The following is a 26,934-nucleotide window of genomic DNA, read 5'->3' as shown; positions in this document are numbered from 1 at the left end:
GATAAGTATCGAAAGTGCATATTTCTGTCAGTTCAACGGCCCATTATCTGTATTCTTATTCACATCTTGAAATATGCAACTGAATTGTTGTACAATTTTTTTTTTATTTTTTTTTTTTTAGATTAAACTGCATTTGAACTGCTGCTTAGTATGAATGGGAGAGGGAAAACATATCTGTAAAACGAGGAGCAGTGATGCCCTCTGCTGGGGCTAAGTATTCATCATTTTTAATATCTGCTGAAAACTCCTCAATGAATGATGATAAAGTAATATCGGAGGACTGTGAAGTACTGCAGTCACACTGTACAGTCATTGTGAAATTGTAAGACACACAAAATAAACCATTTTAGATATTTCACTTAGTAGGTTCAGGAAAATACCCTCATTTGTGTTCCTGAAAGAAGGCAATACTTAGTTTTAATACCTATCAATCAACTAATTGACCACACGTGAATAACACTTTGTTTTCTCTCATCAAAGTAGACCTCGAACTCGTAGTTATTAACGTTCAAGTTAAGAAAGTATGTAGGTTATTTATTGTTGTTGTTGTTGTTATACTTGTGAATTTTTTGGAATATGTTTATTATAATACAAAATTCCTCAAGAAAATGAAAAAGGAAAAAGATGATTTTAGCTCTTTAAACTGTTAGAATTGATAAGCTCTAAAGTAAGTTTCTCAATAAAACAACACAATACAAAACTTGAGTCAGTTAAGTGCAGTTTAGTTTTAGATAGAGCTGTTCAAGATGAGCCAATAATTATTGGCTCATAGTTGTAGTTTAAGCTACTGACAACCTTAACATTTCCACACAGAATGCATAATCCAATATCTCTTTGCATGAATCAAATGTTTCTATGAGATTAAAGACACATTTTCAGAATTTAAGTCTAAAGAAAAAAATGGCCACAGATAGTTTTGTATAACTTCTCTGAATGTATTTTTGAAGGTGTGAAAGCAAAGCATCCTAAGTCAAGGGCATTTAACCATAGAGCAAGCTCTTTGTGTCAAATTGTCATTTTATGCTTGTCTTTGTAAGGGGCTATGTGGACAACGTTTTGACAGTTTAAAAGTCTTGTATGTGCTTCTTTCTCTGAAAGCCTAAATTAGACATTTTAAGACAGGTGAAATCCTATTTGTGGTCTTTTTTTAGTCGTTCTTCTTGTGTAGCTTCTAATCTAATGTAAACTCACCTGATAATTTATATCGCCGTTTGTTATGACATGCCCAAAATAATTTAGAGAAAGTGGCCAACAGATTGAAAGCACCGACTACGGAGACGCTTTGTTTACAAAGGAACTTTTGTGGGCGGGATGTGTCATTATTTGTGGTTGCTCATTGGCTGTTGGATTGATTGACGTGTTAGTGCGCAGGCGCACGGTACTAGGAAGCGTCCTGGATGTCTGCTGTTGTTTTGTCAATTGAGAAGAACACCACTAAAGGTAAGCTGCTGTCTGCACTTTATAGTCTGTAATGCCAAGAAAAATAAATGTAAACGATAGCTTCCAACAGATATGACCGTCGTTAAGGTTGTTAACGGTAGGGAAAAGAAGTTTTATCAACGAAAATGGTTTATACTCGCTGTTATTCCACTTCCAATACAAGTGTTTGCTCTGTTTTTACACAGAAGTTAGTGTAAAACAAGGCAGGTGTTTAAAAAAGAAACGTACGGGGTATATATAGTGTGAGAGTGAGCTACAGATTACTTTTTTTCCCTTTTTTGAATACATTTAAATAGCAGCAGCGAAAACTCTTATGTTGGCGATTCAATTCTGAGTGTTGGGTTGCGCCATATTTTGACACAGTAGTGAAAACTGTTGCGGAAGTTATGTGAGGTCGTGGCGTTTTTCTAGTCATAGAAATTAGAAATATTGCATCACACAACACCTCCCTCTGTTTTTTAATCAACTTTGTTATAAAGAATTAACAGTATTTCAGTCGTTTGTTGAATTTTTCAGGGGACATTTAGTGCACTTTGACTGACTCAGCTTCCCGAGGGACTGTCTGAATCAGCCCTCTGACTCAGGGATGGCCAGAGATTGCGTAATTGTTAAATGTGATGTAATACGAGATTTTGGATGTTTTTACGCAACAGTGAGTGGTCAAGAGAGTGTGACAGATGTGTTAGATCATGAAGCCACTTCTGTCACTGCTAGGAAGCAAAAAAAACGACAACCTTCACACACTACAATCTCTGAACACAAGAACACTGCTTTAGATAAGGCTCAGTTGGGAGTTGTGAGTGGATTGGCGTTACTATCACCAGTTTGATAATACCTCTAATGGTATTTCTTCAAGCAGAGGGGATTTTTTTTTTCCATTTTCTCCATTCATTAAGATTTTTGTGTCTTGATTTTTTTTTTTTTTTTTTTTTTTTGAGACACTGGGTGATATTTTTCCACAAGCTTTCAGTTTAATTTTGACAAGCCAATCAAACATCCAAAAAAGAAGTATCCTAAAGTAAATAAGTCATTATGTCAAGTAGCTCGACTTGTGTCAATAAAACATGAATGACTTGTAAACTGCATGTTGCTACCAGGAAAAATAGATACGCATGTACACCATCAGTCATTAATCCTTTGTCTCTCCTCCCTGTAAATACTCTACTGTTCTACTTGTTTATCTCTGTTTATCACAGACTATTGTTCTTCCTGTTTTCTAACTGGAGCTGATCTAGCAGTTTCAGTCAAGTATCACTCTTTATCAACTGCACAAAGAAAAACTTCAATATGCTTCAATCAAGAAGGCTTCTAGCTACACCCATTCATTCATTAGTGCTGTTGAAATTGTATGATAGTGGCCAAAGTGGTAAGAGCACTTTCGAGCTAATTAGCCTAGTTAACTCAACAACTTCCCCTTTGGTTAAATGTTCTCAAACTGTGGCTTACCTCGATGTCTGTAATAATTTGCCCATTCTTTGGTTTACTTCCTCCCCAATCAGCTAGACAGTCTCTGAAATGTTTTCCAATATTGGCAGAGCATGACTGCTGGAGAGTCCCCCTCATCTTCGATGGCCCAGAGAGCGGTGGTCAGACCCAGAAACTGTGTGATCACACAGTTAGTATGTGTGTGTTAGTGTGTGTTTTCATGTGCAGGGTGTTTGAATAGCCTGAGCGAGCCTTTCAGAAACTGCTGGTCTGGCTGTCATGTGCGGTACAAGTGGGGAAGTATGAATTCAGGGTGACAGGGGGTGTGTGGGATTGTGAAATTGTGTTAGATAGAGGAAGCATTGGGCTGTGACTGAATATGCTGGGACTCTCTCGCATGTTGCTATTTTGCGTCCTAGCTGAGAACAGAGTGGTGTGATTGTAACTGATCAAGAGGAAACTAACTTTGTTGCTACGTCTGATTTGTCAGAGCTTACAAAATGTAGACCTGTTTGTAAAGACAGATGCAGGTGGAGGAAGGGTTAGGTCATCTGAGCCTTCAGGGGAAGCTGAGCATCTTAAGGAATGGAAGTTACAGGTGTTATTAAAGGATAAGTTCCTTGAAACGGAGTTCCTGTGATGGGAAAGGCCTTTATGGTATTGTCATATGGCAGAGGGGAGGTCAAGGGAACACAGACTGGCTGGGAAGGGACATCTGCATCCTTCACTGTGGGTAAGACCTCTGATTGCTTATGTGGACGGACAGATAATGTAAACTACCAGTGTTGAGCTCCTCAAAGTCCACCTTGTTTTCTGTGATCATTTGGCTATAAAGTTTGGTCAATAAATCTTGTGATGTTAATTCAGCTTTGATTGAGTTATGAGCTCAGCATCTTTTTAAACTGAATGTCTTCATATTAGATTTGGTTTTTGAAGAGTAGATTTGAGATCTGACTTGTGGGTCATTGTGGTAAAAGCTCATTCTTGTAGCTCCTTGAATACAGAAGCAACTGAAATTTGAGCAAACTTGTTTACATTTATTTTAAGAAGCATCTAATCAGACTTAAGTATTAAAAGTTTATAAATCAATTTTGGGAAAATTAAGGGCCTTGAAAAGTATTAAAAAGTCTTAATTCTGGTTTTATGAGGTATTAAGTTTCATAGGTATTCAAGTTTTGACCCAAAAAATATCCATGAATATTTATTTTCCTCCTTGCAACAGTCCCCTGATTGGGACGTTCAACATTCAGCAGATAAAGTTTTAGAATAGAATAGAATAGAAAAGAACAGAGTTACTTTATTGATCCCAAACTGGAAAATTGTTGTGTTAACAGCAGAAACCGATGGAGTCAGTAGAAAAATACAAAAATAAAAAAGAATAAAATAAAAAAAAATACATAAAGACTCTAGTTACAATAAAATACAACAATAAGGATTGTGATCGGTATATACACCAGCTATAAATTAATGTACTTTCTAGTTTCATAAAGAGAAATTAAATACAACATTAAAGCAAATCACACAATCTCTGGCACATGTCCTAAATTTTAAAAATGATTAAATAATTTCTTTCTGTCTTCAGCAAGTTGGCCTTGAATAACTCCTGTTCCTTGTTGTGGGAGTGTCGATAAACCTGCCTTTAGTTTCATTTGTTCTTTCAAGCTTTATTCCTCCTTAGCTTACATCATTTCTGTAAAAATATAAACTACAACTGTTAAAAAGTGGATGCCAACAACAACTGAAAGTTGTGATAAAGTCTTAAAACTTTTTAAAATGTTTTTGGAAAAGTCTTAAAAAGGTATTGAAATCAACCTCAGGATTTTAGCATATACCCTGTAACATGAATCAGGTGAGTCAAGATGTCGGGGGATATTAAAAGGCAAATATAATATACAAATTGCTAAAAGTGAGTAAAAAATAATCCACCTATGGGGAAAAGTGCTTGTCAAGTTTCTTGTCTTAATTCAAGAAACTGGGCATTATGTAAAATATGACAGAAACACTCACTGTGATTTCATTTGAATAATGTTCTTTGCGACTTTAAGTTGCAAAGATAAAGATAATTATTTTCCCAGCATGTGCTTCTCTACTCAATAAGTATAAAAAGTTGATTATCTGTGGTTCGGTCTCTCTTGGTGATGGCAGCTCATTGTACAACCAAGTGACCTATTTGTTTCTGAATCCACCTGTATCTGTTTTAACAGTCAGCAGCATTGATGCAGGTCCAAACTGGGCCAAATGTGATGTTTTCAGTAGCCTCTGGCAGAGTCTGACTTCTTGACTTCCATAAGCTGATGCTTGTTCAACGTGTCCCAACCTGCTTCAGAAGAAAATATGATGATGTATTTCCTTTTGTTCATATAGATGTTGTCTTTAGTCTCATTTATTCAATCATATGACTTTAATCACATGACATCCTCTCGTGCTAAGATAGCAGTGTTGGAAGCTCCTGTTTGTGTTTGATGACAAGCCTCTGAGTTTGTGTCTTTAACAGACCTCACCTTCTTCACAGTTGTTGATCTTTCACCCTTTAGTCATGAATAAGATGTGATCCAAAGGTCATAGTTTGCTCTTAACACTAAGTTACTGACAGTGCAATCATTGAAAAGCCAACTTAAGTGGAAGGAGTTAAAGTTACACAGACACTTAAAGTTCCTGCGTCTGACCTCTGAAACTCACTGTTCTCACTTCGTCTTTTTTCCTTGTTTCTGTTTTGTTTTCAGTCACAAACCATGAACATTGTGGGCCAGTTTGCCGAGACTGTGTTTGTGACTGTGAAGGAGCTGTACCGAGGACTTAACCCGGCTACTCTGACTGGAGGGATTGATGTCATCGTTGTACGACAGCCTGATGGGTCATTCCAGTGTTCCCCCTTTCACGTGCGCTTTGGAAAGCTGGGTGTGCTGCGCTCCAAGGAGAAAATTGTTTGTTTCCATTTAATTCTTTCACCTACCACTTTACTGTAGCTTTCTCTTCCCGTTTTTCCACTTTGACACACTTATCACATTATGATTTCAGGTGGATATTGAGATTAATGGAGAACCAGTTGACCTGCACATGAAGCTGGGGGACAATGGAGAGGCTTTTTTTGTGGAGGAAAATGAAAACATGGAGGTAACTCGGCACTTCTCTATGTTAACATATATTTCCAGTTCTTCAATCAGATAGCATCAGAACAGGGAGTCTTTAATTTTTAGTCAACATATTTATCCTTCCACCCTCTCAGTCCCAGGTCCCAGCACATCTGTGCACCTCGCCAATTCCTCTTGATGCCCCAGAGGAGCTCGAGGAGACCGCCGAGGGATCCTCCATGGCTGGGTCCAGTGCCCGCAGGAAGAAACGCAGACGCAAACGAATACGCTCTGACTCTCACCTAAGAGATGAGGTCGGATCCTCATCAGACGAGAGAGAAAGAGAAAGTGATCAGGCCGGGCAAGAGAGTCCTGTTAAAGAGGGAACATTGCATGTCAGGTTTGTGAAATATGTCAAATTAATTCATGGGTTGAAGATGCTCTTGGTTTTGTACAAAGAGGAAAAAAGATCTCGAGCCTCATCAATCCACAGTGATCGACCTTTCTTTGGTCATGAAGTTTGGATTGACATGATGGAAAGGAGTTTAAAAATGGTATACTGAGACTGCGTGTTTTTTTATTCATTCCCTGCAGAACATTTAAGAAGACTAACTTGTACAAGGGATTGTGTTTCACTGATCAAAAGTCCACATTATAAAAAAATGACATCTTGTGTTTGTAACAGCAAATCTGTATATTACTCGCTGTCTGAGGAGCCAAATGACGAGCTGGGGGCCACACAGACCAGAGACATGCATCCACACTCAGAGGGAGAGCAGTCTCCCTCTGACAGGTAAAAAAAAAAAGATTCCCCTTAGCAAATATTTACTGAGTGAGGACATACTGATTTGATTGTATGGTTTTGCTATGAGAGATAATTTCTTTGAATCCAGTTTCTCTTGCCCGTCCTTTTGAGTTGTCCTTTACTCTATCTACATTTTTTTCTTTCTCCTTGCAGTAATGTGTTTTTCAGCCGCCCCTCCTCTCCTAAGAGTGACTCTGAGCTTGTGGTTAAACCTCTGGGGTCTTCTGAGCCTCAGATGGAGTGGAACTGGGGAGGTTTTCCCATGGTATGTAAACACACACACACACACACACACACACACACACACACACACACACACACACACACACACACACACACACACACAGATGATTTGGGATTGCCTTGCTGACACACAGTCTCAAACTGCCCTCTTCCTCTTTCCCCCTCACAGCTGTGTCAATCTGAGAGGACCTCACTGGAGTTGCAGCACTTCTCCCCCTCTGATCAGTCTCGTTTCCGCACCATAGAGAGACAGGACTCCTTCGATACAGGCTTTGCGCCTGTGATCAGCTGTGGCAGAGTGGGGAGTGTTAAAGTGGTTAGACCACAACCAAGGACTCAATCACTGGATCTCGGTAGCCTCACTTTGCAGTCCCCACCTCTATCCAAGGAGTTCAACTCCCACATTGCCCACTCCACTCCCAGTGACCTCTCCGCATCTTATTCACCAGCAGCTACGAATGACATAAACTTGAAGTTAGGGAAAGAAGGGACCAAAAACACATCTTTTTCAGCTAATCTCATAAACCACTCTGATTCTCTGACTTGTAAAGAAAGCACAACCAGTTTTCAGCATATTAACATTGAGACCAACGTTCTCAGCGCAGAAAACCTAAATAGTGAGACTAAACCAAACAACGCACGGACACAACATGTAAAAGAAAGTGAAGACTGTACAGTGAAAGGTTCTAGTACTACAGAGTTAACTGACCCACAACTGCAAGGCGTCTCATCGGAGCACAATAGACACGGGTCCACCAGCAGTGGTCTTGTCAGTGAGGGGGACAGTGGTATAGATCCGTGTGCTGAGGGAGGGGAGGAGGACAGTGCACCAAAAGCTGAAGAGAGAGACGCTGGGACCACATGGACTGCTGTGGAGGCTTTAGAGACTTCTCCTGAGGCTTCTTCTAAAACAGAGCAACAGGGGAAGAAGAAAGGTGACACATCCTCTATGATCTCTTGTTATTGATGATACTCTATAATTCTTTTTGTAACTTTGACAGCCTTTATTAAGTCCCAGTGTACAGTTAGTATGAAATAATTTCCTTTTTTTTTTCCATTCGCCCTCTTAATGTGTGATTTGTTGCAGGTAAACGTAATCACCATCTTGGACCAACAGATATTTACTTGGATGATTTGACATCATTGGACCCTGAGGTGGCTGCACTCTACTTCCCGAAGAGGTAAATTGACAACATTGGATGTTTTTAATACTGTATGCAGTCCAAAACACCTAAGTGGCTCTTTCGGGAAAAAAAAAAAAAAAAAAAACTAATCTAACTTTTACACTGTATTTAATTTCAATTCAATGATATAACTATTATATGTCTACAGTGATTTATTATTTTCTGTGTTAATTGCAGTGAGATAGAAGGAGGGTCTCACCAAGGGACTGAGCAGGGCTCCTTCTCAGGGAGCCAGTCGCCTCAGTCAGTGGGCAGTGGAGCCATGGACAGCGGGACAGAGTATCTGTCTGATTCTACCTCCTACAACATGGACGTCAGCATGTCACTCTGTGGACGTGAGGGTGACACCAGCCAGATCACCAAAGGTAAGAAGAAGTAACAAGGTCTGCTATTCTGTGTCTGAAACACTGCAGCATGCTCAGCAAAGGAGTTGGGAGTGGAGTAAAATCAGTAACCATCTTGAATGTGGCATTTTTCCAGAAAAGTTTATGCAGCACTTGGTGACATACCAAGATTTTGCCAGCAATCCAGGGATCATTGAGGATCCGAGCCTTGTGATCTGCATCAATTCAAAGTGAGATTTGGAATCGCACAATCCTTTTTTATTTTTTATTTTTTTTAACAATACAACCTAACTATGAAGGTGTTGATATAAGTGATTATTCATCTGCTGGCGTTTATCTTTCACAGCTACTATAACTGGGCCGTGGCTGCTCCAATGGTTCTTTCAATGACAACTTTCCAGAAAAACCTTCCAAAGGTATTTAGTGGTTCTGTCTCTAAACACTAGAAAAGCTCATTGGTTAGGCTTTCTTAATGCTCTGGTACAAATACTAATCAGGCTTATTAGTCAGTTACTTTTGTTTAATTCAAAGTTTACGACAAAAACCTATAGTTAGCCTAAAAAAAGTATTATAATTTAGCATTATTATATCCCTATCAGTGCCTTCTCTTTACTGTAAATGTGTGTGCTTGATATGTAGAGCACAATAGATCGGCTGGTTAAGGATAAGATGCCCAAAAAGTCTGGACGCTGGTGGTTTTCCTGGAGGAGAAGAGACATGGACAGTAACCAGGTCAGTTCTTTGGTTATTAACTAAATCATATCTGCAATAAAACAACAGCATGTTCAAAATGACTTAGATTTAAACTAATAATGAGCATCCTTTTCTTAGCAAAAGACCTCCAAAGAAGAGCAAGATGAACCGCTGACAAGTGTTTCCTCCTCTGTAAAGTAAGTCTCATTACAAAGCAATGACTCAACATGTGAGGAAGAACTTTATAAACTTCACATGCCCAGTTTGGGTTGGACTCTGGTTTCACTGGTCCCCAGCAGGGCTTTTGGGTTGATTGTCTGTACTTTTTGATTCTAGCTCTTATTTTTAAGTTAAATCAGCAAATTCAGAATAAAGTTTTTGATCCATAAATGAGGTAAAGTCTTAAACCATCAATAAGCTTTTCTTGCTGTCTTGCAGTTTCATTTTTCAGTAAGTGGTTATATTCTCTCTGTATGATTTTAAGCATGTAGATTAATTGGAGTGTCAGTCTGACCTGAAGCTGTGTCCTAAAATATAAAAGTTAGTACCCAACAAAAACAGTTTTGTTATAAACTACAAGTAGCCATGTCATTGTGTGATTACCTGAAGACTAAAGATATCTGAGGACCATGCGAAAGATTTTCAATTTTAAGGAAGTCACCATGACTTTTTTTTTATCAGCTTCCTTAACTCATCAGCTGCTGTTGATGTCTGTAGATGTCAATTATATTTTTTACGGGGGGTGGTCTGGCAGATCTTGTCAATAAATATCAGGTTCGTAAACTACTGTTGGTGGCAGCAGTGCGCTTTTTGGATGAGTGGTTGATCAGTATAGATATAAGAAGAAAACCATGGAGAGGATCACAGATATAGCTTCTGAAACAAGCGCTATTTAAAAAGTGCATTTTCTCTGTTTTTTGGATCAAAAACAGAAAGAGAAATATGAAAGAAAAAAGTCTACTCTTCTTTGTTAGTTTTAGTCTTTACTTAGTCATAGAACCCAATAGGCTGTGGGTCTTGAAAGCTCAGTCAAAATGCTCTGAAAATGGCTGGCAGCCAATGAGTTAATAATCAGTCTGCAAAAAGATACACAGTGCAAGACAAATGTTGCCGTGAGGGCTTATATATAATTGAATGTGTGCTTTTTCCCCAGAGCCACATTAGATGACATAGAAAGTGATGAAGCTGCTGGCCTTGGCCGAAAAGCCACCATTCTATCCAGTCTATCAACAGAAACACTGAGCGCCACTCAGTGTATCAGCCAGCTTTACCGCAAGTCCCTGCGTCTGACCTCTGCACAGATAGTAAGAAAAGCACAAATTCACACACTCACATGAAGAATTTTGGATCACACTTGATATTTTTTTTCTGCTCCAAGTCGTTCCAAGTCTGTCCTTTCTGAAAACCAGGAACAGTTAAACCTGCGTGAAGGAGCAAACAAGGTGGTGTTCAGTGTGACCACACAATACCAAGGCACCTGTCGCTGTGAGGCTGCCATCTACCTGTGGAACTGGAATGATCGCATCATCATATCAGACATAGATGGCACCATAACAAAGTAAAAACAACTTTTTTCATGTTTTGGTGTTAACATAGATCAGTGGGCATCTGTTTTCAGTACAAGTCATGCAGTGGTCATATAGAGAACTGAATGGGTTCACATTGTCACAGTTTGATAAATGGTTTGTCCCCTGCAGGTCTGATGCTCTGGGTCATATTCTCCCTCAGTTTGGAAAAGACTGGACTCACAAAGGCATCGCCAAGCTCTACCACAAAATACACCAGTATGTGAAAACAGTCTTTGGAAATGTGAACAGCAGCAAACCAAAAGCAAAAACATCTTTAAATGGGTTGATTTTCTTAGTTTTCACTCTCCCATTGATCACTCTAGAAAAGGGATGATGATGTGTGTCTGATACAAATGATGCAATTCTGATCTCTCTCTTTGCAGCTGTCTAGCTAATTTGCTTTACCAGATGTTTGCCTCTTTGTTCTCAGTGTAATGTTGTGCTTTTATCACAACACAAGCTGTTCAGCTGATTGAAAAAACATTTCATTTTACTTGAACTGCTAATTTTTTGTTACTTAAATCTTAAGAAACAAAACTCACTATAAGTTCTCACTGTTGTGGTTCAAGTGTTTTCTATAAGTTAGTTTATTTAACCAGAATATATCTCTCCTTTCTTGATAGGAATGGTTATAAGTTCTTGTATTGTTCAGCGCGGGCCATAGGCATGGCTGGTATCACTAAGGACTACCTTCAGTGGGTTAATGATAAAGGCACAGTTCTACCCAAAGGCCCCGTTTTGTTGGCTCCCAGCAGCCTTTTCTCGGCACTTCACAGGTAACAAACACCACTACCACCACAGACGCTGCAATAACCAGATGCTTTCCATGTCAGAGCACAAGTCATCAACAGCACACCACATAGTTTGAAAACCAATGAAATGTACTGCTGACCTCTAGTGGTCATTTCTGTAATTCAAAAGGCTACTTTCTTGTCGCAGGTAAATATATGTAGTGCTAAGCATTTGGACAATTTCTTTCTCTGACAATTATCTTTCTGGACTTATCTTTGCAGAGAAGTTATTGAGAAAAAGCCGGAGGTTTTTAAGATTGCCTGTTTGAGTGACATCAGGGACCTGTTCAACCCACAGAGACAGCCTTTCTACGCAGCTTTTGGCAACAGGACAAATGTAAGCAATGCTGTGAAACTGGCTCTAAATGGAAAAATCTGAATTTATTTTTTGAAAGTCAAGGTTCCCAGATTATTTTTACAAATTCATGTGTTTCACCTTGTATGATTTTAATTAGGGCTAGTCTCATGATTCAATTCTGTTTCAAATTTTGGGGTGCTGATTCAATTTGAATTGCAGTTCTTCTGTATTTACGATTTCTGTGATTTTAAGTTTGCTTTTGCCCATCCAGTGAGCTACAGAGAAACATTTCACCTATATCTGGAAAAAAGTGATGACCTTTTCCCAATCTAGTTCATAAACAAAGACTAAAATGAAGTATTTGAATTTGTAAAAAAAAAAAAAAAAAAGGTTTTTTTTCCCAAAGAATCTTGATTTTGATATTGTCAAACAAAAAATCCAGGCATCTCGATTTTCAATTTTTTCTCCCACTCCTAATTTTAATGTATACATCTAGGAACACGTGAGCAAGTGGAAATAAGCGTAAGAAATATGGTCATAAAGTCTGGCATATGGCTAGTGGATAAACACTGGTCTAACTGATCAAGAACCACAACTTTTACAGACAAACAGTGTTATTATTGTACAAAGACATAGCAAAGGCTGGACGCTGCTCTTTTTAACTGTGTTGTCTCTGTTACTTTTGATATACCAGGATGCTTATGCCTATAAGCAGGTTGGGGTGCCTGATACCAGGTTATTTACAGTCAACCCAAAAGGGGAGCTTACCCAGGAGAAGACTAAAGGGAACAAGTCCTCGTAAGTGACAAAATGGGTGTAAACACTTGTGCAAGTACTAGACTTTCATATATTCATGTTGAGGTTCATTTTTGTAAATGTGTGCGCATTTTGCAGGTACTGCCACCTTAGTGAGCTGGTGGAGCATTTCTTCCCCTTGCTGTCTGCAGAGGGCAGCTGGTCGTTTGCATTAGACTGTCCTGAGTACAGCAGCTTCTCTTACTGGAAGGAGCCTCTGCCAGAGCTGGACCTTAATGCACTGATGTAGACACTAAACCACACATGTCAGACCAAAGCTACACTCACTCATACACACACACTGATTAGGAGAGGGGCTTTGTTGTCTCCTTTTACAAATGATTTCTAAAGATTCTTCCAATTATGACCGACTTTTGCTTTGAATAGACCATCTGGCTGTTGTGACACTAAATAAAAAGAGATGTTGCTGTTATATCTTGCAAAACAAAGAAAAAATTCTGAACAATATACAGAAACGTTTAAATGTAAAAGCAATTACATTATTGGTTTGTCCTTCCTGTGGTTTTACAGTTGATTACAAATGATCTCATTTATGTACAAATTTCTTTTACACACACATGGCAAAACAAGACGAACATCATTTGGGCTCTTTCATTTACTTGTTATTATGTGTATGTGTATCATAGACATTCCAAAATAAGAATTTCAAAATGTATAATTCTTCACACTGTTTAAGTGTCAAAACTGAAAACACACATGCCAAAACTATCTAGCTACAACTGTCTGTATGTTTGATGTGGAACTGTTCATTTCCCTGCTTGAAGCTCAAACACACACCAGAAGGGATGCTGCTTTTGGATGGGACTTAAGGTTACTTTTTAGTCCAGCATGAAGCCAAACTTTAAAAATCGGTCGGTTATAAGGGAATATTATAATATCGAGATATCTTCACTTTTGAAACTACAAGAATGGCACAAAATGGCTTTTTGGAGCATTTTTCTAAATTGTACCATATGCAAATTTCATGATACTGCATTAGTTAAAATAGTTTAACACTACAGAAACTTAGATGTAGGTCAGGGTGACACTGACATTACCTCTTGAGACCTGTTGACTTAGCAGTTTAGCATGCTGCTGTGCCTTTGTACAAGTATGACTTTAATATTTATTATTTTTCCACATCTTTTATTTTGAAACTGTGATGAAATGTATTGGAGCTGATTTTTTTAAACTAAGTGTATAGAAATATAAATGAATTCCAAAATACAATCAAATGTCGTTTGGTGTTTTTTGATTTGATTTTAATATTAGCAGCTGATTTTCATGATGTTATTTGGTATATGCAATAAACTCTAACACATTAAAAAGGGATTTGCTCATAAAATATCCATCAAGGTTCGATTTACTGTGTCGTTAAAGGGGCAGAGTGGGTGAAGCTTTGTTCAGGTTAGTATAGGCCAAAGATGAATTACCGCGCTGTGCACGTGCGGCGCAGTTGGAGGCGTCAGTGTTTGTGAAAGGCGTTGAGGGGCTCCGTCTATCTCTGCGTCAGTACGTTTCATCGGCTCACCTGTCGACGAAGACTTGGCTTAAGGCAGTTCTGGTGTGACAGGTAAATCGGTTTCTTCGTTTAAGCAGAGAAAGGAAATCCAAATAATATATTTGTCAGAATAAACTGAGATACTTTCCCAATTGTTGGGCGTGCTGCGCAAAACGTACAGTGTGCGCAGTAAGTAATGTGGCAACACTTGTTTAGAGTTTAAATGCTTTATTATTTTATAACAGCAAGCCATGTAAATATAACTTAAAATTTTAGTCTTCAGCACGGTGTTTATCGATGTAGTTTGGAGTAACTGAACAAATGTAATCTACAGCTCGTTATTTGGTCTTGGTGGAGACACCCAACAGGAAATCGAAAGTTAACCTAAGATCAAGCAGACTGTCCAATGACGACGCAGAAACAGCTGAGACCTGTTACACTGTTTATAGTTGTGACCAACAAAGTTAGACTTCGCTCTTGAGCAGAGTGGCAATCCAGCAGACTTTACAGCACCTGAAATTTCAGATATAGGTTAGTAATGAACTCTTTTTTCCTACTCGTTGAACTTGCATGCTCACAACTTCATTGAGTGGTTTCCTTTGTTTGTGCTTTGTCATGTTGGTGTCAGTTACTTTCCTGCTTGCAAAGATGATCAACAGGTTTATTATTCCGGGCTAATCTCAGGGTTTACTGCACGTCGACATGTTTTAATGTGTGCAAAAGTAAGACTTTTAGTGCGCTTATGAGACAGGTAGTTTCTTTTTGATATAAAATTCACTGTCACTGACCCCTGATTCAGTGTACTAACAATGTAATATTTCATGAGCTGCTTTTGTTAAGTTGTGTATTTTCTCTGTGCTGTGAATTGTCTTTCTTTTCCTGCTTAACCCATTGAGCTTACAGAAGGTTTCATATCTTGTTGCCTTATTGTGTGAGTTATTTATGTCTCGCTTGAGGTGGATAGAGTTATGTTGATTTATTTCTCTCTTTTTTTGGCTTTTGTAAATTTTCTTTCATTTCTTTCACGTTGGTTAATGAACAAAAAGTGAAGGGCCCATGTTGAGGAGAAAAAAGAATACTGAGCCCATTTTCAAAAAAAAAAAAAAAAAAACTTAAGAAACCTCAAAAGAACTAGGAAACTTTATGAAAAACTGACATAAAAGCAGGAAAACATCAAAACTACATATTCAGGGTTGAGTAGCACAAGTGTAGCGCCAGAAAACTGATAAGGGTGCAGTCAAACAAAACACATGGAAACAGAAGAGCAGGAGGCAAAATATTAACAGACACAGGAAGCAAGAATTACAAAACATGGCAAGAAAAGCAAATGAGTACAACATAAGACAGTAATCTCTAATAAACACAAAGAATTAGGATAATTCATAACTAATGTATAACTATATGGAAACAAACGAGCCATGAAACCAAGGGGCAACATCCGGTCAGTAAAAATAAAGCCTACGCAGAAGTGCTAAATGTTGCTGTTCACATACACACCCAGCCATAAAAGAAAATACTTTTACGGCATTTGAAGCATATTTACAGCCCGGTTAAAAAATGGCTTGGGTCTAAAATGCTGATTTCACTGGACACACACTACAGTGAGTAATTTTTTTTCAAACTCAGTGGTTTAGAAGTTATTATGATCATTTGATAGTCCAATCAGAGACGCAGCTTAGGTCACATGACTGACAAGTGCCCTGTAGCTGTCCGAAGGGAAAATCGCAACCGGCGTCATATCAAATGTGGCTGCGTCCGCGGTTTGGCTTCATTTCAAGTGTCAGGAACAGACGGGTGACGTCAGGGAGGCTACGTCCATGTTTTATACAGTCTATACATGAAACACAAGACAAGATTTACAGCATTACAGGACAACAAAAACAATTGATAACACAAAGAATACACACAACTGAATAAATACAACCTTTAATGGATAAACTGTAAGTATCAGTCAGAAAAGGGGAAAAATAACTGAAAAGTTATTGCAACATATTTTGTTACTAACACTATTGTTTTCTAACCATAGTTTATTTGCATGTAGATATACCATATATAGTGCAAACCTAAATTATTTTTTGTTATGTGTTCTTTTTTTCCAGCATCCTCACCATGTCTGAAAGTGAGACTGCAGAAAATACATCCAAAAAGGAATATCCAGTGGCTCTGGCTCAGGAGCTCACATGCCCAATCTGCCTTGAACTCTTCACAGATCCAGTCTCTCTCCCCTGTGGTCACATTTACTGCTTAGCCTGCCTTCAGACCATGGGAGATGGCCTCGACCAGCACAGCTGCCCTGAATGCCAGGCAGAATACACGGAGAGCAGTGCTCTTGTGAGAAGCTTTAAAATGTGTAGCATCATAGAAACCTACAAAGCCAGTGCAGGGAGAGTTAATCCCAGTGAAGACCTGTCTGTTTCAATAGGGGACAGCGATGACAAGCCAGTTTTTGAAGTATCAAGCACAGAAGTGGCAGCAGTGAGGAATCAGGAGAAGGGCCCTGACAGAAATAAAAAGAACGGCATTCAAATTGAGTCCAGCTCCACAGAGCAACCCTTGTCTTCAGCTCAGGATCAAAACAGCGGTAAAGGCAAGGCTGAAATGGAAGAACCTAAATTCAAACTTGCATCACATGTCACAGAATTGGGTCTGAAGTTGGAGTTAGTAGACAGTGTGCTGAGGAAGGAGAAGGAACGGGAGTCAGAAGTGACTGCTGTTAATACTCAGATGAGAGAGAAAGCATCCAGACTTTTAGAGCAGATAAAAGATTTAACGCAGAGCTATTGCTCACAGGTGATGCAGCTGATCGAAGAAGAGCTCAGTCCTGGTGAGAAAAGTTTAGGCTTGAGAGTCAGCCAAGCTTCTGAGCTGACCAAGCAGTTGAGACATACTATGCTCACTGCAGAATCCCTCCTGATGGAAGAGGATGAGACTGCATTTAGTGATGAGCTTAAGGCTCTACAACCCCGCATCATGGAGCTAATGGCAAAGCCTGTGGAGGAAGAAGAAGTCCAGGTTGAATCAAAACTAAATGTGGCACGAGCCTGTCCTAAACTGGAAAACATGAACACTGAGTTAAGGGAAAGATTTGGAGAGATTCAGCGATCCCTTCGAAATACACTCAACCCTTCAGAAGTGACCTTTGACCCTGAAACTGCACATCCTAATCTCATCCTCTCAGATGATTTAAAGACAGTGACTTTCAGCACCACAAAACAACCCTACCCTCCCTCCCCAAAGAGGTTCACCAGCTTCTTCCAAGTTCTCAGCGCCCAGAGCTTTCATGAAGGAGAGCACTGCTGGGAGGTAGAGCTGGAGGGGTCTCCGTGGATCATTGGTGTGTGCTACAGTGGAAAGCTAGAGCGTAGTGGATTGCCCTCTGCTTTGGAGAGCAGCCGCAGCTCCTGGTGTCTGATGTGGTTCAATAATCTGCTGACGGCCTTCGAGCAGAGTCATAACGTACCCCTGAAGAGGACCACAGTGTCATGCAGGCTGGAGATCAAGCTGAGTTTTAAGACTCACAGGTTGAGCTTCTATAACATCAGCCCCATCAGTGGTAAAACTCATGTGTATACATTTAAGGCCAATCTGACAGAACCAGTGCACCTAGCCTACAGGATGATGTCAGGATGTCCCAAAGGACGCATCACTATTCATTCATAAGCCTGTCTGCACTACATTATAGATGCATGGTTGAAAGAAAGCTCATTTATGTTTTGATTTGTGAGTCTTAAGTTGTATGATGGTAGATGACTTTATTGTGCTGTGCTATGGAAACAGTGTCTACACCCAGAGTTCAGATGTTATACTGGCTTTTCTTTTATTTGTTTTCAAATCCCTCCATGGTTTTGCCCAGCTCTACCTCTCTGAGCTTCTGCACCCTTACACACCTTCCTGTTCCCTCAGGTCAGCCAATCAGCCTCTCCTGATGGTCCCTAAGACCAAGCGGAAGCTCAGAGGGGACCATGCTTTTGCTACTGCAGCCCCTAAACTCTGGAACAGGCTGCCTCAAAATATTAAACAGGCCCTGTCGCTGCCCGTTTTTAAATCCCTTTTTAAGACCCACCTTTTCTCCCTGGCCTTTGATGCACAGTAGCTGGTGATTGTATTATTATAATTATTATTAATTTTATTTATTTTATTTTGATTGCTTCTTCTGCTTTTTTATTCATTTTAATTTGTTTTATGTCTTTTATATTGCTCCTTGTCTTTGAAAATTCATTTTACTTATGTTCTATGTCTATTCTTTTATCTCGTATCTTATTCATTCTCCAGTACAGCACTTTGTTTTAACTGTGGTTGTTTTTTAAAATGCTTAAAAAATAAAGTTGGATTGGCTTGGATTGTCATCAGCTTCTCTTTTTATTGTACTATTTGGTAATACATACCAAAAAAGATTAGGTATAACCAAAATGTGTTGTTTGTTGTATTTTTCTCTTTACTGTGACAATCAAAGTAACTAATGTCTAATTATATCCTATTTATATCTTTTAGCTTTGTGATATGCTGTAACATTTTTTTAGAGTGAAGTGGGACTCATCCCAAACAAAGCAGACAGTAAGACAAACAGGCAATAAATAAACAACACATCACAACCTGTGCATTGACAACTGTAGTCATCCACCCATTTGTTATCTATACCACTTATCTCATTTGGTGGAGCATGTTTTTTGACTGTGATTTGTCTTAGGGTTGGCATGGTGTCCATGGTTGGCACTGGCCTCCTTGAAATTCAACTGGGCCCCCCTGGTGCCACCCAAGTCCTGGACTGTGATTGACCTCGGCTTTGTCAGGTGTGGGATTTGAGTATCATCATCAATTTTTGACTGTACAGAGTAAAAAAATACTTTTGTCAGAAATTTCAAGACTTTTAGCAGTGTCTTACTGTCAAAAATACAGTTCTTGGAATAATCTATGTGCTAAAAGTGTGCTAATATATATATATATATATATATATATATATATATATATATATATATATATATATATATATATATATATATATATATATATATATATATATATATGTATTAAATAGTCGCCTAAAAAAATTGATTTGGAGAAATATGTTAATGACCTTGTAAAATGTTGCATTATTGAAGTAAAATGATAACAGAAAGTATAAATAATATGCCAGTATGTTCATAGGTTTATGCATATACGGTAGGTAACACCCCAAAATCAGTTTTACTTTGAATGCTTACAAAAATAACATATTTACATTGAATGTTTACATTGGAAACACTTAAATGTAGTTGGTTTCGTTTATTGGGTTTTATACAAACTTATTCTGTCTTCACAATAAAGTCTCAGTCTCACTAGACTCAGTGTTCATGCTGTCTTTTAAACACTAATCACATATGAGTCCAAAGTCCATTTTCCACAGTCCCCAGATTAACTTTATCTCAGTCACCATTCCAAACAAAACAGCCATTTTTCATACTGGCTGAAGATTAGAGGTTTGTTAATCAGGAGTTTACCGAGGTTTCCCAAAAGCTTCAAGAAACATTGAATATGCTTTACTGCGTGATCACAAGAAAGAGTTCTATAATTCTTCGTAGACATACTGACTATAACAGAGTTGAGAAATGTGTAAAAAATGTTTTGAATCTTCTTCCTGGAGTCTGGGAGTTTTTGTTTTTACCTCATGATTCGGTTCTGCAGTCAGCTCACCTGCCTGTGCCTGTTTAAATCCTTAACTGTTACACAAATATGTATTGTAGGATCTCTTGAAGAGCTAAATTTACCTGACAGTTCAAAAAAGTTTATAAGCTATTATTGAATTTACATGCCTGTATATTGTAGTGGCAAGATTGGAGAATGTATTATAAAACTTTTGGTGTGCCTGCCCTGCACAGATTTGGCTTTAACCTTAAATTTAAGATAGAAAAAAACACAATATCAGCAAAGAAATACATGGTAACTTCTGGTACTACAGACTTCCCCGTTGACAGCCACGTTATCTTCTCGCGATACTTTGTTATCTTGTGTGGTGAGAGTGGTGTCACATGACCACACGGGAAATTTTGTCAACGAAACCATCGGGTACAGCTATGTCCCGTATCAGTGATCAATTTATTGATCGATCACGGCGGACAAACCATGTTCTGAAGTCATATATTTTCTAAAACGCGTTTCAATATTTGGTCTCTTGAATCCACGCACACTGAAACAGTAAGTTGGTTATTTTTCCCAGTTAAAGCTGTCATTACGTCGGGTCGGCGTCTACACTTGCAGTAGTATCACGTTTGTTATGATGCTAACGTGAGCTAGTCGGCTTTAAAGCTATGTTACTTTATTAACAGAACAAGTTACCGTTATACACGTCCGTATATCTGTGGCATGCTCTTTTGGAGGTTTGAATGATATATTTGTATGACTCAAAAAGCCAGACATCTTCCGTCCGCTATACTGGTTAGTTTTTAAGGCTCACCAATGTTAGCATCGTTAGCTGACGTCAAAAATCTCCCGATCACCTGTAAACAGAAAGTATTATTATCACGATAGACTTAAACCATAAGAAGTAGTTAAGGTTTTGATATACTGTAATTAGCTGTACAGTATCCACTTAAACCAGCTCCAGTAAGAATAGTCTTACATGTGTCGATGTTTTGTAATGTTTATGTTTCACTGGAAAGTGAGGAAAGTTGCTATAACCTGAAAGTGCTTTCGACTTTGAGTAAGACAAATTTTATTCCAACAATTTGTCTTAAGTATATCTCAAAGCGTAGCACCCAGATCACCACGCATAGCCGATGAAGCAGCTAAGCTTCTTACATAATGTTGAGCACAGAAAGCTGTGCCGAGTGCTTGTTTAGTACAAAAGTCAGCTGTACGCCTCATGCACTCTTAAACCTCTAATAAATACTTCTACAACTCGAGGAGACCTTCATATGTATATATATTTTTGAAAAAAAAAATGTGTTCTGGTTTAGCATATTTCAGTATTGTGTTTTCACTGATCCTGACAATCAGAATTTGTTCCTGTAGGGTCTGACACCATGCTAGCCACAGTGACTGCTGTGGTTAGGTTTGCTCAATACAATGGCAGTGTTACACCCACACCGCTGGAGAACACATCAGCATTCCCAACTTGGCAACCTGATACTGAAAGCAACATCACCAAACCTCACAAATGCCTTCAAGTTTTGTACGAGGATGTCGGAAACTCCAGGTATTTATTTTGACCGAGATTGTATTAAGTGATGAAATTTTTAAGGAAGTACAAATGAAAACTACATTAGTCCTGATCAAGGTGAATACACAGTGAATAGGCCAATAAATTAAGATGTTGGAGTCTTTGCAGAAAAACTCAAGAGTTCTGGAAATTTCAAACTGTTAATTTGATATTGACCTCTCTGTCTTAGGGTGCGATTCTGGGACATTTTTCTATTAGTGCCAAATGTGGCCTTTTTGGTGTTCCTGATGTGGAAGCTGCCCTCAGCCAGGGCAAAGATTCGACTCACCTCCAGCCCCATTTTTGTAACCTTTTACTTGCTGGTAAGATACAAACAACAGAAACCCTAATAGAGACTGTTAAAACTGTCGAGTATGTCTTAAGATTGCATTACAGTTCTATGAATCACTTCAATTCATTATTTAGGATTTACTGAATCAGCCTCTGAACTGGCAAACATGATTTGAAGGGCTGGAAAGTCCCCTGTGGTATCAAACCATAACAGTCAAATGAGAAGCATGTCTGTTTTAACAGCTTTTACTTTCATTTTTTCAAGAGATAATTCAAATCACCTTTTAGGAACAGTTCTGAGCTTTTATTGTTCAGATTATATTGGAATAGATCTGTTTTTTTTTGTTTTTTTTTTAAATGAACACTATCTGCAGTGTCTCTGATGCTGTAATGAAAATCTAGAAACAGAGGTTTGATATCTGTCTCACCTCAGCCATGCTTGACAAAGCTATAAAAGAAGTCTGAAGATAGTTTTCACCAGTATTAAGCAACGCATTGCTGCTATCAGCTTCCAGGAAGTGTTTGCATAATATCCATCCAGTCCTAATCTAGAGGACTGGTCTAACAAGTTGTGTTGTGTGTTTCTTAGGTTTTTGTTGTAGCAGTAGTTGGAATTACCCGGGCGGTAGTGTCCATGACTGTGAGTGCGTCTAGTGCTGCCACCATCATAGACAAAGTAAGGAAACACACCAAGCATGATTCCTATTGTTGTAAAGATCCTATCTGTATTTGCACATCTCATCATTAACAAATATTATGTAATTTGAATGTCAGAAAAGAAGACAACTCCTATGAAACACAGTTATTCATGTTTTCTACATTTCTAAGGGAAAAATAGTTTATCTGTTAAGCTTATTTACAAATTGATTATATGAGTAAGTTTAGCTGGTTACTAAAAGGTACTGTTTCAATGTTAACTAAACTTTGCACTGCATATTTTCAGGAAAAAAAACTTGTTCCACCTGAATTTAAAATCTAACTAGATTTAGTAATGAAAAAAGCTCAAACATAATCTTATACCAGTATCAAAAAACATAATCTTATTGCTGATTGCTCCTTTTTTACTATTTTCTTTTTTGTTATACTGCCCTTGAGTAGTTTTCAAAAGCAGTTGCTTAAAACAACTAAAATATTTAATATGGCATTTTGATGAAGCAGTATATCAATGCAGGGATATTGTAATGCTCAACTGGACTCTGTACTTGTTGAAGAAAGAATCGTCATTGTCTTGAACTAGAAACACATTCTAGGCTTCACTCTTTTGCTGACCTATGCTCATCTACACAATAAGATACAGTAACTTGTGTCCTGTTAAAGGTGAAACCTCCTCATGGGGAAGTGGATTCCATATCACATTTACACTACAAATAGTCCCATGACTGATTACAGCTTTGCACCATTAAAATTGCATACACTAGAAAAAAAGCTTTCATGGCATTCTGTTAAAGTTTGTTGGTTAAATTTAATAACCAGAAGAGCTGATATGCGCTTCAACATGACTTTGTGAGGCATTCATGTCTGAGAAAACAAAGGCATGGCTGAAATTCCTTACATACCAGACTGATCTCAGTAGTGCTACCACTGATGGACCCACTGTTCCCACAATACACTTTCAGGCTGTCTTGCTTAAGAGTGTAGAAAAAAAACATGTCTATGTGATTATGTAATGCTTCAGAGCAGAGTCCTGTCCTGTAGAGTTTATGTTCTGGATCTGGATCAATATGTGTGATAAAACAGCAGCTCTGATCTGCTCCTGTGGTTTCTCATGATGTTTGTTGTCTCTTTAGGTGCTGTGGGAAATCACCCGTTTCTTTTTGCTAGCTATTGAGCTCAGTGTCATCATCTTGGGTCTGGCTTTTGGTTAGTTTACTCTACTTGTTTCAGTTCCTTTTTACTGAGAATGTGACATTCCTGTCTTTTGCACATCTGCTTCACATCATATTTCCCCTCTTTGTTAGTAAATCAATTGATGGATTGAAGTCATTGTTTGTACATATTTTGTACCTCACATGCCTCTGTCTTCATTTATTTATTTATTAGGCCACTTGGAAAGTAAATCCAGTATAAAGCGTGTGCTGGCTATCACTGCTGTGCTGGCTCTGGGCTACTCCATCACACAGGTAATGACGTATTACATTCAAAAGACTCATTCAACATCATATAATTCTGTTTATTTCTCAGTATGTCTGTAAATAAAATTAAAACCAAGTGTTTCATTTTGTCAGGGCACACTAGAAATTCTGTACCCAGACAGTCACCTGTCTGCTGAGGACTTTAACATCTACGGTCATGGAGGACGGCACTTCTGGTTGGCAAGCTCCTGCTTCTTCTTCCTTGTAAGGAGTGCAGCTGTGCAGCATTTCAAAAATGTAATACCTGCCCAGGCCATGAGAAATGATATTTAATATTTTTTTTACAGATTTATTCCTTGATTGTGATCTTGCCTAAGACTCCAGTGAGGGAGAGGATATCTCTTCCATGTAAGTTGTTGGTTTCACTGTGGTTGAGACTCAAAATTACCTGTGAGAGAATCAGCGGTTATCAGAATAAACCATATTGTTATGATGGAAAAGAGTAACATTTTAAAATAAAATACATTAATATAAAAAGCATGTACCTCAGCTTGTAACAGGCTTTTTGCTGATGTAATGTGTCGTATAAAAAAGAATTTCCTATCCTTTTTTTCAGCCAAGAGGAGTTTCTATGTGTATGCTGCCATCCTCTCTGTCCTGAACCTGGTCCAGGGTCTTGGGAGCTCTCTGCTGTGTGCTGGAGTTATAGAAGGACTCTGGTCAGTATAACACTTTTAACTTTACACTGCTGGTCTTCTTTTAGTCGTATTGTGGGCTCAGTCACCTCTCTGAAGGGTCCACTAGAGTTCACTTAGATTTAAGCAATAGTATTAGATAAGATGTTTTGATTTTTGATTGAAATTTCTCTTTAGCAGAAACCTGTTGCATGTGCACCTCTTTAACTCCCATGTCCTCTGAAGACTCAAAAACCTTTGTTTTGTATTTCCTAATGCAGCTGTGTTGATGTTACCACCTTCCTTTACTTCTCTGCCTTTGCGCCGCTCATTTATATTACATTCCTCAAGGGCTTCTTTGGGTACGTATGAAGACTCACACAAAGCACACAGAATTCTTGATATGGTCTTACATTATTTCACATCTACTTTCTTCTCTCCAGCTCAGAACCAAAGATCCTGTTCTCCTACAAGTCACAGATCGATGAGCCAGATGAAAGTGACGTCCACCTTCCCCCAACTGTTGCTGCAACCCTCGGCCGTAAGGAGCTGACTGACCAGGGCCTGTACTACTCCTCCACCCAGATCGATGGCTCTGGTCCAGGCAGCTCTCGTGTGGTTGGAGCATACCTGGATGATGTCGCCTCTGGGCCCTATGGGTCCAGCAGCATTAACAGTATTGAAGCTGACCGCTGGAGACCTATTAATGTATGAATAAGTGAAAGAAGAAAGGATCAGAAGATGAGGACCTAAGACTGGACTTACATGTTGTAAGGTGGGGGGTTGTTGGTTGGCAATCAGAGGAGTTAGCCAAAAGATTGCTGATCAAATTTGTGGGACAGTGAGGAAGGGTTATCTTGGTCTTTGAAACCAGGAAAAGTTAACCTTTTAATGGACACTTAAAGAGAGGCGTTTGCTTGCCAGTGAAGTGGCAGATAATGAATAATCGCAAAGCTTTTGTAACACTGTTGCCAGAGTGCACTGCTGCTGTATTTCCACACTAGGAGGGCTGTCCTCCCACTGCAGCCTCAACAAACTTCTTATGAATTCTGTTCCTCTTAATTGTGGAGGCTTTCCAACTCATCTTAACACATTTTCTGTCATTCCAGTATCATGCATCTACTGATTAGTGCTTTATATTGAAGTTAGTCGGCCTTTTAAGGAGACCCCATCTCTTTCACTCTTTTGATAAAACATAACATCTTGGCATTCCCATCAAAAGCGAGAAACAGTATCTCAGCTGACTATAGTCTCCTCATGCCTGTATCAAATTTTTAGCTAAACTGGCTTTTTTTTTTTTTTTAAACCAAATGGCAGTGTGTCTTTACAGCACAAGCAAGGAAGCAGGTTCTGCCCCTTCTCTGAACAGGCAGTGTTAAAATGATGTGTCAGTAGCTCCCAAGATCAGCAAGCAAGATCTTGATCTTGCTAGGTTTGGCTTTGACTTAAGAGAAAATCATTATCCTCGATTTTCCCCAATTTCATTAATTTATTATTCCAATTCAATACCTATCATTCCTTATGCTGAACGCACATTAAATTCCTTCTTAGGATGTGTTATTTTGAATGTGATTGAACATAAAAGGAGCCTTATATGTAATTCAAATAAGTTATGCATTCTTTTCTTATTGGCGTTAATGTTTTGCTTTGCTGGCTGCACATATATGCTTTATATCAAGTCTAGTTTTAAGTTTCCTGTTGATATTGTTTCCCTAATTTTCAGGGTTTTTAAGTCACAACATGTGACCAAATACGACCTGAATGATACTGCTCAATTTGGCTGTATCACACGATGGTAGTAATGCAGTTTCATTATATTAACTCCACATGGACAAGAGAGGACTATTTGTAAGGCTACAGTGTCATTGTAAGGCTAAAGACAGACCAACTGAGCTGTTTTTCACTCTTATTACTTTTAGGCTTGATTTTTATGTTGCTTCTTCACCCAACTTCTAACATCCTTTTTACTTAATTGTGTTGTAAACCTCTTCACACCACATTTACACGTCGTCCCCAAAAATGGGGATTGAGTGAGTATTTTGAGGAAACTACACATCAAAAATTAACAGGTTACTGTATTCAAGCTAGCAGTATTCATAAACGGTAATGAGCTGTATTAACAGTTGCTCAATTTATTCTCCCCCAAATCCTAAAAAAAAGCAATAGATACAAAGTTATACATTACCCCGATACCACAGTATGTTCTGTACTCTCAAATGTTTACCAATCAATTTTTGTGCTAATGAGAGCTTGCAGTCAGAATTGTGAGTTGAAGCAAACATAAGATGACTTTTCATTTCACCATCTTAGAGCAGAAGATGTCAGGGTTTAAATGATTTTGCAAGTGATCTATGTATTGCCTTTGTTAGTAAAGTGCATTAATTGTATCATGCTCAGCCCATACTCTTTAAATGTATCCATTATTCCTGACCCCCTCCAAATAAACCATAGACTCCTCTATGTATGTTTGATATGAAGAAAAAGACACCGCATGGTGGCGGGTTTAGGTGCTGCAGTAGATTCTGCTCAGTCAGTACACGAGGACTCCACTCTTGGGTTTCTCGA

The 26,934-nt window shown here is 38.6% G+C and overlaps 3 protein-coding genes across 6 annotated transcripts; all 3 read left to right on the top strand.

The window, feature by feature from the left end:
* Positions 1 to 1,352: 1,352 nt before the first annotated feature.
* LOC141795978 (phosphatidate phosphatase LPIN2) lies at positions 1,353 to 13,858 on the top strand. 3 transcript variants are annotated; one of them, XM_074676829.1, is made up of 20 exons: positions 1,353 to 1,440; positions 5,589 to 5,789; positions 5,884 to 5,979; positions 6,092 to 6,336; positions 6,622 to 6,729; positions 6,895 to 7,006; positions 7,154 to 7,919; positions 8,072 to 8,165; positions 8,346 to 8,533; positions 8,649 to 8,742; positions 8,859 to 8,928; positions 9,152 to 9,244; positions 9,344 to 9,402; positions 10,359 to 10,509; positions 10,615 to 10,763; positions 10,903 to 10,989; positions 11,397 to 11,549; positions 11,787 to 11,901; positions 12,557 to 12,660; positions 12,757 to 13,858. In XM_074676829.1, exons 2-20 carry the CDS (start codon positions 5,598 to 5,600, stop codon positions 12,905 to 12,907), a joined length of 3,027 nt encoding a protein of 1,008 aa, XP_074532930.1. In that variant the 5' UTR covers positions 1,353 to 1,440; positions 5,589 to 5,597; the 3' UTR covers positions 12,908 to 13,858. The 3 variants fall into 3 exon arrangements, with proteins under 3 accessions (XP_074532930.1, XP_074532938.1, XP_074532921.1); XM_074676837.1 differs by lacking the exon at positions 1,353 to 1,440 and adding an exon at positions 1,474 to 1,537; XM_074676820.1 differs by lacking the exon at positions 1,353 to 1,440 and adding an exon at positions 3,336 to 3,598.
* A 260-nt stretch (positions 13,859 to 14,118) lies between these two features.
* On the top strand, positions 14,119 to 18,395 carry trim107 (tripartite motif containing 107). Of its 2 annotated transcripts, XM_074675203.1 has the most exons (3): positions 14,119 to 14,230; positions 14,493 to 14,689; positions 16,258 to 18,394. In XM_074675203.1, exon 3 carries the CDS (start codon positions 16,268 to 16,270, stop codon positions 17,816 to 17,818), a length of 1,551 nt encoding a protein of 516 aa, XP_074531304.1. In that variant the 5' UTR covers positions 14,119 to 14,230; positions 14,493 to 14,689; positions 16,258 to 16,267; the 3' UTR covers positions 17,819 to 18,394. The 2 variants fall into 2 exon arrangements, with proteins under 2 accessions (XP_074531304.1, XP_074531312.1); XM_074675211.1 differs by lacking the exon at positions 14,493 to 14,689 and having other exon boundaries at positions 14,140 to 14,230; positions 16,258 to 18,395.
* A 1,745-nt stretch (positions 18,396 to 20,140) lies between these two features.
* tpra1 (transmembrane protein, adipocyte asscociated 1) lies at positions 20,141 to 26,850 on the top strand. The gene is made up of 11 exons (XM_074680457.1): positions 20,141 to 20,329; positions 21,146 to 21,329; positions 21,523 to 21,655; positions 22,213 to 22,299; positions 23,411 to 23,483; positions 23,664 to 23,743; positions 23,849 to 23,959; positions 24,043 to 24,103; positions 24,312 to 24,414; positions 24,651 to 24,731; positions 24,813 to 26,850. The coding sequence occupies exons 2-11, from the start codon at positions 21,157 to 21,159 to the stop codon at positions 25,081 to 25,083; spliced, it is 1,173 nt and encodes a 390-aa protein (XP_074536558.1). The 5' UTR covers positions 20,141 to 20,329; positions 21,146 to 21,156; the 3' UTR covers positions 25,084 to 26,850.
* The last annotated feature ends 84 nt before the right edge of the window (positions 26,851 to 26,934 follow it).

Source organism: Halichoeres trimaculatus, unplaced genomic scaffold, assembly GCF_033239565.1.
Source record: "Halichoeres trimaculatus isolate MK-OKI-2021-1 unplaced genomic scaffold, fHalTri1.1 fHalTri1_scaffold_1, whole genome shotgun sequence".
Classification (NCBI taxonomy): domain Eukaryota; kingdom Metazoa; phylum Chordata; class Actinopteri; order Labriformes; family Labridae; genus Halichoeres; species Halichoeres trimaculatus.
The sequence above is the reverse complement of the archived record's forward strand: the minus strand, read 5'-3'. Positions and strand labels throughout refer to the sequence as shown.